General features: G+C 65.9%; 1 protein-coding gene across 1 annotated transcript; it reads left to right on the top strand.

The window, feature by feature from the left end:
* Positions 1-400: 400 nt before the first annotated feature.
* LOC134520935 (APC membrane recruitment protein 1-like) lies at positions 401-7,618 on the top strand. The gene is made up of 2 exons (XM_063346831.1): positions 401-498; positions 2,194-7,618. The coding sequence occupies exon 2, from the start codon at positions 2,267-2,269 to the stop codon at positions 5,606-5,608; it is 3,342 nt and encodes a 1,113-aa protein (XP_063202901.1). The 5' UTR covers positions 401-498; positions 2,194-2,266; the 3' UTR covers positions 5,609-7,618.
* The last annotated feature ends 6,535 nt before the right edge of the window (positions 7,619-14,153 follow it).

Here is a 14,153-nt window from a genome sequence, read left to right as displayed (position 1 = left end):
CTTCCTTCCCCCTTTCCCTCCTAAATCCCCCTTCCCTTCCCTTCCCTTCCCTTCCCTTCCCTTCCCTTCCCTTCCCTTCCCTTCCCTTCCCTTCCCTTCCCTTCCCTTCTCACTTTCACTCTCTCCTCTTTCGCTTCCTCTTTCCCTTTCTTTTTCCCCTTTTCCTCCCTTTCTTCCCCTCTTGCAGCCACCCGAACACGTCACGCTGCCACGCGCCCTGCCGCACCGCCGCGCCCCGCCCCTCGCGCCGCACCGCGTCACGCAGCCGCCGGTCCCGCGTCACACCCCCGCCTGACGTCACACCCTCCGCGCCAACCGTCACCGCCGAGGCCACGACGAGGCCACGCCCCCTCCGCACCAGACCCCGCCCCCTCCGCCACGAGGCCCCGCCCCCCGGCGCCGGCCGGACCCGCTGCCCCGGCGGCCACTCGCCCCGGGCTGCGCTGGCCCGGGCGGGCCGGGCCGGGCCGCTCGCCCTGTCCCCGCCCCGCGCAGCCGGTGAGTGCGGGGGAGCGGGGCCGGGGGGCGGCGGGGGAGGCCGCCCCGGGCGCGGGCTGCGGCGGGGCCGCCCTCCGCCATGGCCGGCGCCGCGTCCCGCGGCTGGGGGAGCCCGGCGGGGGGGCGGCGGGAGGGACGGGCTGCGCTGGCCAACGCCGGCCCCGGCCGCGGCTCCGCGGGGGGCGGCCCCTTCGCGGGGGCTCCGCTCCCCCGGCACCGTCCCGCCCGGCCCGGCCCCGTCCCCGGCGGATCGGAACGTGCCCTCGGCGCCGGGGCCGGGCGGGGGAGCGGCGGCCCTGCCTCGTCGTGCCGCGTTTTCTTTGTAAAAACCCTCGTTCCTCATTTGCTGCCCGCGGTGGGTTTATCCCGGAGCGTCGCTGAGGACCGTGTGGTCGCAGCAGCGGCTGTTGGCGGCGGGCGGAGTCACGGGGGGGTTCGGGGGGGAAACGACCTTAGAGACCCCCCGGTCGCGGTGCGGCCCTGGGCAGGGACCCCCCGCCGGGCCCGGTCGGCCCGAGCCCCGTCCCACCTGGCCGGGCGCGGCGCCGGGGCCGGGGCGGAGCCGCAGCGAGATCGTTGTCCCGTGGGGTTCCTGCCGTCGCGTCTCTGTCCCAGCCCCGTGTCTCGGGGGTCCGTGGACGCCGGGGGCGGGACGGGCTGTCCCCGGCCGGTGTCGCCGGGTGTCTGCCCGGCGGCCCCCGAGGAGCCGGCGGGCTCCCGAGGGCCGGGGGCGAGCGGGGCTGCGTGGGGTGTGGGGCGGCCGGGGCCGTGCGGGGGGTCCCCGTCGGGGATGGGGCAGCGCTGAGGCTGGGGGAGAAACGCAATCCCCGCCGGCGGGGCCGGGCCGGCTGCGGGAGCCGGAGGCCATCGCTGGGTGGGTTTGTCATTGCGGGTCTCTGGGTGAAGGCTGCGGAAACCTTCCCCGGCCCCTCGGCAGCGAGAGCCAGGCCTCGGGCACCGCAGCTCGGCAGCGCCGTGCGGGGTTTATTGCAGTTACTTTCTCCAGGCTCTGCCAAAGGAACGTGATTATTCCAGTTCTCCTGTCCCCGACATCAGTCCAGGGTCACGCGTCAAACCGCCGCCCGGCTTCTGGGATAATCTGATCAGGGCGGTTCACAGGGATGGCTTTAATGCCCAGGACAGATGATTTTGCAAACAACTGAAATCTCCTAAAAACAAATATAAAAACTCTAGTAAACGGCTTTCTCCCTGGACACGTGCTCAGTGCGCGGGCTGCGTCCTGGCTTGGCTCCCCGTCCAAAGGCTCCCTGTATGTCGGCGCTGGGTCTGGGGGGCTGCGGTGGGGTTCGGGGGGTGCCGGTCCCTCTCCCCGCCGCAGCAGCCGGGGTTTTCCCACCTGAAGGCGGCTGGTCACCGAACCCCATTGCCCCGGGGGCAAACGGCTGGGAAGCCAAAGGGGCTGGAGCGAGGTGTTTCGGGGCCGGACCTGCTTGTCCCCAGGATGCTGCCGAACAGAGACAGGAGCTTTTGCTGCGCTCGGGAACGGGTCGGTTGAAGCATCACGACGTTCTCATGCCTGGCTGTCGGGAGCGGAGGGAGCCGAGCGGCTGCCTGAGGCTTTTGCAGCTCCAGTTCCAGCTGGGGACAAAGCTCTTGGCTTCGTGACGCCTCCGCCTCGGGCTCTGCGCCCTCCGCTGCCGTCTCCTCACCTCTCTGCCCTTTTCTTTGCTTTAGATCGCCTGCCAAGATGCTTCGGTCTCCGCGGCCAGAGGAGGACTGTGCTCCCAAAGGCGTTGTTTCCAGCTAGATGCAGCCGAACGGCCTGGCCGCCATGGAGAGGGGCTGCCCGGAGGAGCCCGCCCGCAGCGGGTGGCCGTCGGTGGCCTGCGGGCAGCGGGAGGGAAGCGAGCGTCGGCGGGAGGAGACCGGGGACCGGCTGCCCGAGCGGGGCGATGCCTCTGTGGGGGCTGCAGAGCCACCGCAGGCTCAGCCGCCCCCCGGCAAGCTGAAGAAAACGGCTTTCAAACTGTTTGGGGGGAAGAGGAGCATCTGCACGCTGCCCAGTTTGTTTGGCGGCAGGAGCAAAGGGCAGGGGAAAGCGGGCTCTAAGAAGGGCCTCAGTAAATGCCGGACCCACGAGGGGCTCAGCGGAGCTGCCGGCGAGAAGGGCGGCGAGGCGCCAGCGGAGAGCCCTTGGGAGGGGAGCGGGGACTCGCGTCCCGGCCCTTTGCCCAGCTCCCAAAGCGCTCCCTCGGCCGTCGACGCCGGCGCCAGGTTGGATGTCGGCCGTCGGGACAGCTGTGAAGCCGGGGGCGCGGAGGGCTGCGAGAAAAAGCCCAGCGGAGAGAAGTCGTCCTTGCCGCGAGCCAAAAAAGGGCTGAGAGGGTTTTTGAACAGCATCCGTCGCCACCGGAAGAGCAAGGCTGCCGAGTGTGAGCCGGCGGAGCTGCGCGAGTGGAGCGGGGATGCGGAGGAGGCCGACAAAGCCGCTGGTGCGGGAGCGGAGAGCCGAGGGGCCGCAGAGGGAAGGGGACCGGGCCCTGTCCCTGCTGCCGCAGCCAGCCCGGGGGGCACGGGGGGGGACGGCTCGGCCGGCCCCGCTGCCGGCTGCGGGGAGGCTGCCCAGCCTGGCTGTCCCGCGGCCGGAGACGGCAGCTCTGAGGGCGAGGCGGTGGCGATGCCGGGGAAGAGGGACGTTCTGGATACGAAATCGGAGGCGGAGGCTGATGCCGGCGCAGAGTTTGACCCTGGCAACCTGCTGCTGGGCTTTCACCCGGACTTGGTGGACACCGACCCTCCCTGCCTGCACTCTGGGGACCTGCTGAGCCTCATCCTGGGAGACGTCACCTCCCTGAAGAGCTTCGACTCGCTGACGGGGTGCGGAGACGACATCGCGGAGCCGGACATGGCCGAGAGCAGCATCTCCGTGGAGCGCAGCAGAGACGCCGCGAAGCGGAGCTCCTGCCTGGTGACCTACCAGGGCGGTGGGGAGGAGATGGCCGTGCCGGAGGAGGCGGAGGAGTTCCTGCACCAGATCTGGAGCAGCCACGCGTCCGGGGACGGGAGCTACGGAGCCCAGGTGTCGAGCAGCAGTTTGGAGACACAGGCGTCGCGCGAGGCGGATGCCCCCCCGTACCTGGGGGACGCGATGGACGGCGTTGACCTCCTGACGCCGCAGAGCGACCAGCAAGAGTCCGCCCCCAATAGCGACGAGGGTTATTACGACTCCACCACGCCGGGGCTGGAGGACGAAGGCGGAGACGGGCTCGGTGAGATGAAGAAGGAGCGTCTTCCCAGAGACAGTTACAGCGGCGATGCACTGTACGAGTTTGACGCGCTAACGAGTCCCTCGCACGGGGAGGAATCCCTGTTTGAGAGCAAAGTCTCTCGGCCGGGGATCGTCGGCTACTTCTTGGACTTCTGCCTGCCTGGGGAGAGGAGCCTGATCCAGATGCTGGATGAGAAAAGGGGGCTGATGGAGACGGAGGAAGAGCGGCTGGCGGCCATTCAGAAAGAGCTGCTGTACTGGGAGCTGCAGAGGGAGCCGGCCTGGAAAGGCCGTGATGTTCCCAGCACGGAGAAGTGTCCGCGGGACAAGCAGTGCGTGGAATGTCAAACCAGAGCAGGCGGCTCGATTGGCAAGAACCAGAGCGGCCTTGGTAGCGAGCCGGTGGCCTCGCTCGCCCCAAACAGGGGTGTGAATAGTGGGGTGTCGGTGTCCAGAGTCGAAAACCCAGAGTGGAGGGATTTTCCCGGGACTCTGTGTCCAGAAAACTGCTCCAGCAGCCAAAAAGGCCACGGAAGTTGCCTTATTGAGGTCACGAAGAACAAGGCGGGGTTTGATTTGGAGCCGGACTGTGGGTTGTTTGGGGGCTCCGTCCCTGTGCAAGCGGGGCTGTTCCCCGGGTACCGGCTGCCGGAGGCAGAGCGTGGCGGCGGAGCAGAGACCGGCACCGGCGAGCCCCGGGTGGGCAGCGAGCGCGAGCCCGAGCATGCCGTGAGCTTCTCGCAGGCACTGGTGGAGTTTGCCAGCAGCGGGACTCTCTTCTCCAGCCTCTCGGAAAGCCTGGGGAGCTCCGGCTCTGGCTCGTCCTTCCCCCAGAGCCTGCCTGCCCTGCCCACCATGGTCACCTTCGACATCGTGGACGTGGAGCAGGAAGGGGAAGGGGAGTGCGAGCGGCACCCCGAGATGAACGCCGGCGAGGACATTGCCGAGGCCTTTGAGGACGGCTACGGGCGGAAAGAGTCGCTGGCGGAATGCGAGGAGGGAATGTCCCCGGGGCACCCGCCGGGCTCCTTCCCGAGCTGCGACTGGGGCGTTGCCAGCCTGCCCCGCCACCTGCGCCTCCACGGGCTGAGCCCCGCCATGCCGGCCCCGCTCTCCGTCGGCCGCAGGAGCCGCTCGCTGGACACGGAGAGCCTGGAGCTGGAGCTCGCCCACGCGCAGGCGGCCGAGAGCGATCCCCAGCCGGGCCGGCCGCGGGCGCAGCGGGAGGGCGGCAGGAGGGACTCGGGCGGAGCGAGGAGAAGCCGGAGCCAGGAGGAGGAGGAGGGCGAGCTGGCGGCGGCCGACGGCGGGTTGAGCTGGCCGGGCTGGCAGCACCTCCAGCACGACGCCGAGGCGGCTGCCGGGGCCCTGGAGCGCTGGGGACTGGCTCCGGCCGCCGCCGTGGAGAGGGCCTGGGAGCCGTCGGAGCAGCCGGGCGCCGCGTGTCCCGTCCCGTCCCTGTCCCTCAGCGTGGCCGGAGAGACTGCGGGCAGGCGGCCCCCGGAGCCGGAGCCGGGCCGGCGCCCGCTCAGGCCCTGCCATTTACCTCTGCAGAGCGAGGCCCGGTGGCCGCGGGAGGTGGCTGGTCCCTGCCGGCCCCGCGGAGAAGCCGCCGCCAAGAAGCTGCCGCCCTTGTTCCCCCCGGGAGGAGCCGAGCCCCAGGTGCCCCCCGGCTTTCGTTTCGCCTGCTCCCCGGAGAAGGGCGCCCCGTGCAAACCCGTCGGTGTCGCCCAGGGCATCCCGCAGCGTCCCGAGGGCAGCGCCCGCGCCGGAGAGAGCCCGGAGCGCTGCGGGGAGCCCCTGAAGGGCAGGGCCAGCCCCGGCCACGCGCTGCCCGCCGGCTGCGGCAGCACGGCCGGGAGCGTCACCGAGGGCCAGTAGGTGCTCCGGGGAGGGGGTGACGAGGGCTGCGGGGTGCGGGGAGGGGACAATTAGCACTAACGAGCAGTTTGTGAGGGACCTGAATGTAGAGCTGGGCTGAGGAGGCTCCTCTCCCGCAGCCCCGGGCCCTGCTCTCGCCGCTGCGGATGCTGGGGCGCGTTCGGAGCCGCCTCTGGGATTGGGGCGTTGACGCGAGGCACGTTCTGGTTTTCCAGCGGCAGCCGCCGGGCTCTGGAACGCCGAGCGCAGGAACAGCCCCCGACACCTCACGCTGCTGCGGGGGCAAACGCTGGGAACGGACCCATCGCCAGCGCAGCGGGTTTGGGGTTTCTGCAGGCTGGGAGCCGGGGGGTCCTGGGGACACTGCTGGGGGAAATGGGGGTTTGATTCCTCCTCTCGGTGCAATGCTGCGGTTCAGACTCTCTTGAATGTCGCCCATCTCGGGCTCGGCTTGGGGAGGCTGGGAGGGAGGACGCCGGTTATTGGAAGAGCGAGGACGGGAGACGAGGCAGCTGAAGGGGGAACTTTGCCGTAACTTTTCTATTTATTCTTTTTTTCCCTTGCCCCAGAAGAAAAGCAGGAGCTTTTGTGTGCGTGCCGGTAACGTTTTCCAGGTCTCGTTTTAATTTGCTCAAAGGTACCGCGCTCGGAGAGATGTGCTGTTGGTGGTGTCCCTTTTGAGAGCAAAGTGTCGGTCCCGTCCGTGTCGTGGTCTGGCCTCCCGGTGCGTAATTCCCAGGTGGAACCTTTCCCGTGCTTTGTCCCACGCTCCAATCCTCTCCCGGGCCACGGGCACAGGGACGAGGTCTTGGACAGAAGCTCAATTCCCATCGTGCCCGTAGCTGCAAAGTTGCAGATGCCGTTACTTTCTTCACAAGGAAGTTTTGTGGGTTGTTTTTAGTTGTTTTTGTTTTTTTAAATTATTTTAGAGTAATTTTCTTTGCATAAACTCATACGAGGAAAGTATTCTGTTAATTGGAATACAGGATGTAACGCAGCCTAAATTAGGCTTCACGACTTCTTCCTCCCGACTGGAGGGCACAAAAAGCTGGAGGTCGCTGCAGGTTTTGGGTTTGTTTTTCCTCTTTGAAGGCCGTGGAGGAGGGACAGGAGCGGAGGAGACGGGCTTTGTCTGAGGAGGTCGTACGAGCTCCTGGAAACATCGATCTCGGGCCGCTGGTCCCCGGGGCGTCTCCCCGTCCTCCGTGGTGTCAAACTCGCTGGTCTGGAAAGCAAACCTCCCTGTCCGGGACCGACAAAGCTTCATCCTCCTCCTGTCCGAGCTCCGTGTTCTGATTTTCATTCAGTTTCCGGTGATGGTTTTGTTTCCCCTCGGCCCCGAGTTGCCCCTTTTCTGCTTTTCTTTGCAGCAGAGTTTGTAGCGTGAAACAGGAATCGTCCCGCGCTGGCAATGTCCATCTGTGACGGAGCCGGGAGAGGCAAAGCCAGGCTTCGATGCCCAAGGCTGGACCGATTGATGTGTTTTTCCCTTTCCTGACCAGAGTGCTGAGGCTCGAGTGGACCCGTCTGTGTGTCCGTGGGCTTAAACCTTCATTTTTCGGGATTTTCCCCCCAGTCCTGCTGCAGGGAGTTACCGCAGGGACCCGCCGGGCCACGTTTTTCCCTCCCGTCTTCTTCTGCCCCCGGAGAGGATTTTGTGGGACAAACCCGGCTCCTGATGCCGCATCCGCATCCCGCCGAGATGGAGGGGAGAAGGCGGTCGGCCAGCGAAGGGTCCCCTCGGCCCCGAGGTTGTGAGCGCAGCCTCTCCTCGTCAGCATCTGCTAACGAATCCTGCCTAATTGGAGCAGTCCCCCCCTTGCCGGGCGTGAGGGGAGGGTCAGGTCTCGGCACCGCACGTCTCAGCGCCACTCACAAAACCAAACGCACGGCAAACGCTGCTGGTGGCGCTGGGGACGTTGTCCCGCAGCCGGGCGGTCACTGCGTGGCCCGGGCAGCGGCCCCGCGCCAGCCTTTAGTCACTCTGTTCTTTTCGCCTGGCACCGAAGGCACGGGGCGGGTTGGGGGGGTTTGCGGAGCGTCGTGTTGGGACGTGGGGCCGCCTTTGCCAAAGTCTCGGGGAGGAGCGAAAGCGTCTGGGTGCTCACGTGAATGTTGCGTTGCAAAGGCGCGTCTCTAGGAATAATTCCTTTGGTTGTCGGTCCGTGAGGGAAAGGCTTAGTGAGAAGAGCTTCTGGCCTCGGGAGGGTGACAGCAATACAGCCAGGACTTGATAATCTGACTTTATACCAAAGGTTTCTCCTCTTAATTTGACGCGGCCGAAATGAAGCCCGTATCTCTTGATTCCAAATGAGCTTTCGAAAGGCAGTTTCGGAGCTGATTTGCTGGATTCTTGGCGTATCCTGCCCCATTAACCCAAAGAAATAAGGATTTGCGATGCGCGAGCCCAGCCTGTAGATTGTCCCTGCCCTCGAGAGGTGGGGGGTCGCCGCCTGACACGCGGCTCTTCCTGAAATGCCCGTCCGCCCCGGGATGGACAGGGACAGATCTGCTCCGGGTCTGGAGCAGCCCTTAGTGAAACCCTGCCGAACCCGAGGGGCTCCACTTTGAGAGTGGCGAGGGCGGCTGTCTCTGAGAAAGGGCTTCCCAACCAGAAATGAGTCCTAAAAGTCAGGAAGAGCAGCTTGTCTCGCCACGGTAGTAGGGAAAAACTCCCCTCGAGGAACTCGCCTGGAAACGTCCCTTCCAGGGAAGGTCTTGCCTCAAAGCGCTGAATTCTGGCTGTTAAATTGCGCTGAAAGCGCCGCCGACGGGGTCAGTCTAGCGAGTAATTCTGTGTTGCCTTCTGGGGACTGCGGGGTTTTTTGTTTGTTTATTATACACCTAAGAAAATGGTCGATTTTCTCTATTTTTGTATGGTTTTGCCTTTTATATTCACGGGGAACTTTTGTGGACTGTTCTTTTACTCATGTGTGTTGTCTTTTAGAGCGGTGCAGTTTTCCCTTCCGATGGAGAAAAGGCAGCTCTTGAGCTGCTGCCGCTGGCCGGGCACCGCGAGGGACCCGCTGCGCTCCTCGCGCCCTCCTCTCACCACTGCCCCCCTTGTCCCCAGGACCCCCTCCTCGTCCCTAGGGCCACCCACTTGTCCCCGGGGCCACCCCCTCGTCGCCAGGGCCAGCTCCGGCCCCAGCAGCCGCCCGTCACCAGCCCCGGCTCTGGGCACTCACCGTGAGACGTCCTTGTTACCGTGGCGCTGTGTCACCCGCGGCAGCTGTGATTCCTGTCTCGGAGCTTTGCTTTTCATCTGAATTTGTGGGCGTTGGTGATTTCTCCCTGAAAGGATTGCTGACCCTCTTCTAAACGAGAAAATCCGCAGATTGCGGTTGGGGCTTTCCCTTCTGCGTGCTTAAACGGTTTGATCCAAAACTGGGGCTTTTCCTAAATCCCAGCAGGAGCTGCTGTTGGATGGTGGGTAGGGGTGCCCTTGACACCGGTGACAAACTTTGTGTCCCCTCGGTGCTTCCTGTCGGAGCCGGGAGCTCGGCTCTCGCCCTTGGGCAGGCGGCATCACCCTCAGCGGGGCTGAGGATCGCTCTTGGCGTAACCCTGGGGTCCGCACGGGATTTCCGAGGATTTCTGGGGCTTTCCGGCGCTTTCCACCTCCTCCGTCTCCTGCTCTGCTGCCGGCTGGACGGGAGCCGGGGGAGCCCCAGCCCTGCGCCCCCTCCCCTCGCCAGCACCAGGAGAGCATCATGCTGGGATAACACCGCCTTGAATGTTGGGATGGGGAAGGCAGGGCGAGGTTCTGGGCAGCCAGGACCCGGCGCTGGTTCCTGCGGCTCTTCTTGCTCTTGTTTCTCATTCGGTTGCCTGAATGTGCTGCTTTGGTTGCCCGACTCCGGAGGCGTTTGCCCCTGCGGAGTTTGCCACCCTGCGCGGGCCGTAAGGGCTGAAATGACGTCTCTGCGGCTGGACGGCCGCGGTGAGGGATTGAGCGGGCAAGAACAGTGTCAAACAGGGACGTGCAAAAAGGAAATTAAATGCTGAAAAGGTAAAAGATGACAGCCAAAAGCAGATCTTCTCCCCTTCTTTCCCCCCGCCAGTGCCGGCAGAGCTGGGAATTGCCGCTGAGGCGTCCGGCTCTGCATCCATTTCTGTGTCTTTTCATTAAAGAGCTCTTCACCTAAGGGTGCTTTCTTCAATTTCCCTCAAGTGGGTTTGTCCCCGATGGCGGCACGGGTTCGGGCCGGGCCGGTCGCTGGGCGAACATTCCTGGGGCGCTGGGCCCCGCGCCGCCTTCCACATCCCCTCTGCCCCTGGGCTTTGCGGCTCCCTCCTCTCCAGCCGGGGCTGCCGGCGCTTCCTGCCCGCATGGAGCCGTCCTGGGAGCTACGCTTGGCTGAGGGGATACAGTAAAATCTCGAAAAACCTCTCAGTTCTCCAGAAAGAGAAGAATTAGCCCTTGTCCCAGGCGGCCCCGTGCTTCCCCTCTGCCGTCCCAGGTGACCAACTTGTCTGAATTTGGGGGTTTTTTTCTTTCTGTTTCTGCTCTCACTGCTACTAGTCCTTCAACTTTTTGATGTATCGATTGTGTTTTCAAATGAATGTTCCTTTCACTGAATTGTACTGAATAAAGTTCAGATTTTTAGAGAACACGGCATTTCTCTTGGGGTTTGCTTTTTTCCTGCTTACGTTGTGCTTGATTTAATCTTTTCCCTCCCCTCCTTGTCTCTTGATTATTTGCAAGGGAAGTGGCTTTTCCAGCGGGAGGAGGCGGCAGAGGAGATGCTGGAGGAGCCCAGCAGCCGCTGCTCCGTAACGCGCTCCTGGGCCAAACCCCGGCCGTGAATGAACCCCCCAACGGCCACCGTTTCGGGCCCCAGCCCCAGGGTCGACTCGTCCCTCTTGGTTCCTCGTCCTCTGCTGTCGCTGGCCCCGAGCGGTGGCCGGGGCTGGGGGGTGCGGGGAGCAGCGCTGTCCCGGCTCTGAGCTGAGGGAGCGTGGCCGGGGGGGTCCGTCCCCGCCAGGTGCCAGCGCCCGCAGGTGCCCGTCCCCCGGCAGCGCCGGGCTGGGGACCCCTCACCCCGTCCTCCCTCCCGCTGCTGCGCTGCAGGGCCGGGAGCGGGGCTGGGGGTGAGCAAGGTGATGCCCCCCCGTCCCTGTCACCGCCGTTCATGGCCCAAAAAAGAAAGGGGAAAAATACAAGAAAGAACGAGATGAAGGGTTTTTATTAATAAAATAGTAATAAATCAGGTTTTGAAGAACACGTGTTGGGGTCTGGCTGGCCGGGCGCTGGGTCGGCTCCGGGGGGGCCTCGGTGCCAGGGAGAGGGGGCCGTTGGCCCAGTCTGCCTTGTGCTGCGCCGGCTTTGGCTCCGTCGGCTTTGGCTCTTCCGGCTCGTGCGACGCTGGCCTGGGCTTCCCGAGCTGGCGATGCGGCCCCGGGATGCGTTATCCAAGTTACGCACAGGGATGGGGAGGCCGGGAATGGGCAAAACTGCTTTTCCCTGATAACCCTCCAAGTCCGACACCCCCACTCCCCCGTAGCACTGACACCCCCCTCCCTCGCCCGGGCACTCCAGGGCAATTCCCAGAAGGAATGCGAGTGGGCAAGCAGGGAAGCGCCAGGCGCCTCACTCTTTTTACAGTTACGAGAGGTCCGTGTTCAGGCATTGAAACAAAACCGCCTCCACCTGCTCCGTGTGGGTATTTTATTTTCCCGGGCTGGGAGGATTCAGTTCCAAGAGGGAGCGGGGAGATGGAGCGGCGGGAACAAGACGGGCTGCGGCAGAAGCCGCTCCGAGAGCTGCGAACCGGGAGCGCGAAGCGGCTGCGGGGCCTGCGGGAAGGGGGGGAAGGCGGCCGGGCCCCTCGGCCTCTGCCGTCCCTGGGGGTAACTTGGGTAACGCATCCCGGGGACCGGCGGCGGGCGGGGCCGCCGTCTCCAGGGGGCGGGGCGTCGCCTGGCAACGGGGGACGCCGCTTTGTCCCTGTCACCCGTTGCCGGTGACACCGCGCTGAGGCGAGGAGAGGAGAAGGAGGAGAGGAGACGAGGAGAAGGAGGATCAGGAGAATACGAGGAGGAGGAGGAGGAGCAGGAGGAAGGCTGCCGACTGCCCACCCCAGTCCCACCCGTCCCGGTCCCGGTCCCGGTCCCGGTCCCCCCCGCAAGGCAGAAAGGCCCCCGTCCCCCTCCGGTCCCTCCGGGGCTTCGGGCTGGGCAGCGGCCATGGCTGAGCCCGAGCTGTCGCAGCTGCTGGACGCGGCCATCGGGACGCCCGAGGTCGGGTCTGTCAACTTCACGGCGCTGCGCAGCCTGCTGCAGGCCATGCTGGGCCGCCTGTCCCTGCTGGAGGGGGACCGGGCTGCCCAGGCGGCCGCCGGCCTGGAGCAGGACGGGGACAGGGCCCAGGCCGTGGGGCAGCAGCTCCCGGAGCCGCGGGAGCAGCTGCCCGGGAAGGACTCGGTGTCGGGCACCGCGAGCGGCCCCCAGCTCGCCTCCGTGGCCACCGACGTGGGGCAGATGAAGGAGAAGGTCAAAGAGAACGAGAGCGGCATCTCCAAGGTAGAGGCTCTTGCCGCTCCCCTGGGTGCTCCCCCGCCAGACGCCCCCTCCTCCGGGCTCTGCGCAGCCCTTGGACCAAGGTCTGGTTTAAGCGCCAGCTCACGGCGGCACGTGGGGCTTCAGCGCGGGAAAGGCATGGAGAGTTGGGGAGGAAGAGCTGGGGCTGAAACGCTGCTCCGCTTGCTCTGTGTCCAGCCCAGGCTGCCATCGGCGAGTTATGGGGGGGTCCCACACAGCCCCCGGTGCCCTTGGCTCCGCTGGCTGGAGGCTCGGCAGCCCCTCCAGGAGGCTGGACCTCCAGCCCAGCCCCACCACCCTCTCCAGCCCTCCCTTCCCGTTCCTGACCTACGGCCGGTACCGCATGCGCTCCTGGGGCAGCTGAGAGGCTCCATCAGCCCCTCGTGGGCCTCATCTCCCACCACAAATCCCCTGGGCTCGCCCAAGGGCTAAAGCCAGCACTGGTGCCACTGGAGAGGGGCCTCATCCCTCATGCGTGGCGTTGCCCGAGCATCTGCAGTGGGAAGAAATAAGCTTGGGTTCAAGGAAAGACCACAGCAGGGGTGAGGTCCTGCTCCCCAGGGACCCTCCTCTGGGGCTCAACCGCCACCCCCCCCCGCTCCCAGGCCCTCGAGGAGATCGGCGGCATGAAGGCGGCGCAGACGCGCATGGGAGAGGACATCCAGGCGATGCAGGAGGCGCTCGGCTTGGTGAGCTGCTGCCGGTGGCCCCAGGAGGGAACTGGGCCCTCGCCCCCTCTCGGCCCCTCTCGCTGTCGCCATCCCAGCCCCTGCCCCGCCGCCATCAGCCACCGGTGTCACCCATTCACCCATCGGGAAGGGCACCAGGAGGGAAGAGTGGGAGGGGTGTCCCAAAGTGGGGAGCGGGGACCCCATCCCACTGCCCCCACAGGCCCCCAGCCTCTGCCCCCCAGCACTGCCCGGGGAGGGCAGAACCGGGCAGCGCTGCCGGCAGGTCAGGCTGGGGGTAGAGGGAACTGCGGCATCAACCAAAGGGATGCTGGGGCACTTTGGGAGCCACCAGCCATCCATACCGGGACGTGGGAGCTGGGAAGGAGGGGAGAGAAAGCTCTGCCCCGGGCCATACTGCCCCAGCCCCAGGCACAGCCCGGCGTCCCTCTCTCTTGTGCCCAAGTCAGTTTGCGCGTGCTCCTTTGAAATCCCGCTCCCGCATCCCAACGGGTGTCCCTCTCCTCGCCCAGCTCCAGGACAAACTCCAGGAAGCTGCCGGCCGGCTGCCGGGGCCCCGCAAACAGAGGTGGATGGACACGGACGAGGTACGGCCGCGAGCACCCCTGCATCCTGCACGGGGGCAGGAGGCAGCTGCGTCCCCGCATCCCTGGGAGGTGTGGGGACAGGGCGGGGGGCCCTGGGCTCTGTCCTCACCGCTGCGTGGCTGCCCCTCAACCTGCTCCCCTTTGCCTCCTCGTCCCAGGAGAGCAGTGGCGGCCACTCTCCCCACACCAAGCCCACCCTGTCGCACGTGGACGTTCAGCGCAGGGCGAGCTCAGCACTGGGGCCGGAGGGAGCCGGGGGACAGGCTGTGCCCAGGAGCAGCGAGGGGACTCCGGGGACACAGCCTGGCTCTCTGGGGATGCGAGCGGGGAGCCGAGAATCAGCAGCGACCACCAAGAAGGGGACAGACGCTCCCGCCGATGAGAGGAGGAGGAGGTCTGATGCCAGCACCACGGCCCCGGGAACGCAGCCAGGAGCTGCTGGCATCAAGACCCAGAGCCCAGGGGCACAGCCAGGATCCGCCGGCGTGTCCCCTTTGCGAGATCCGTCCATGTCCCGGGGGTCCTGGGGCCCCAGCAGCATCCCTCTAGATGAGAGCAGCGTCACCCTCCGGGGCCGGGTCTCCTCCCTGCAGGGCCAGGCCAGCGACATGCAGGACGAGACGGGGAAGGTGAGTCGGTGGCAGCACGCGAGGGGGCTGCGGGGATGCCGGGGGGGGTTGGGCAGGGAGGGGGCAACCGAAGGGCCCCTGTGCTGGGATGACACGG

Source organism: Chroicocephalus ridibundus, chromosome 9 (assembly GCF_963924245.1).
Source record: "Chroicocephalus ridibundus chromosome 9, bChrRid1.1, whole genome shotgun sequence".
Lineage (NCBI taxonomy): Eukaryota > Metazoa > Chordata > Aves > Charadriiformes > Laridae > Chroicocephalus > Chroicocephalus ridibundus.
This window is presented reverse-complemented; position numbering and strand designations above follow the sequence as displayed.

Coding starts and splice junctions, on each gene's coding strand:
- LOC134520935 (XM_063346831.1), top strand. CDS start 2,267: ATGCAGCCGAACGGCCTGGCCGCCATGGAGAGGGGCTGCCCGGAGGAG.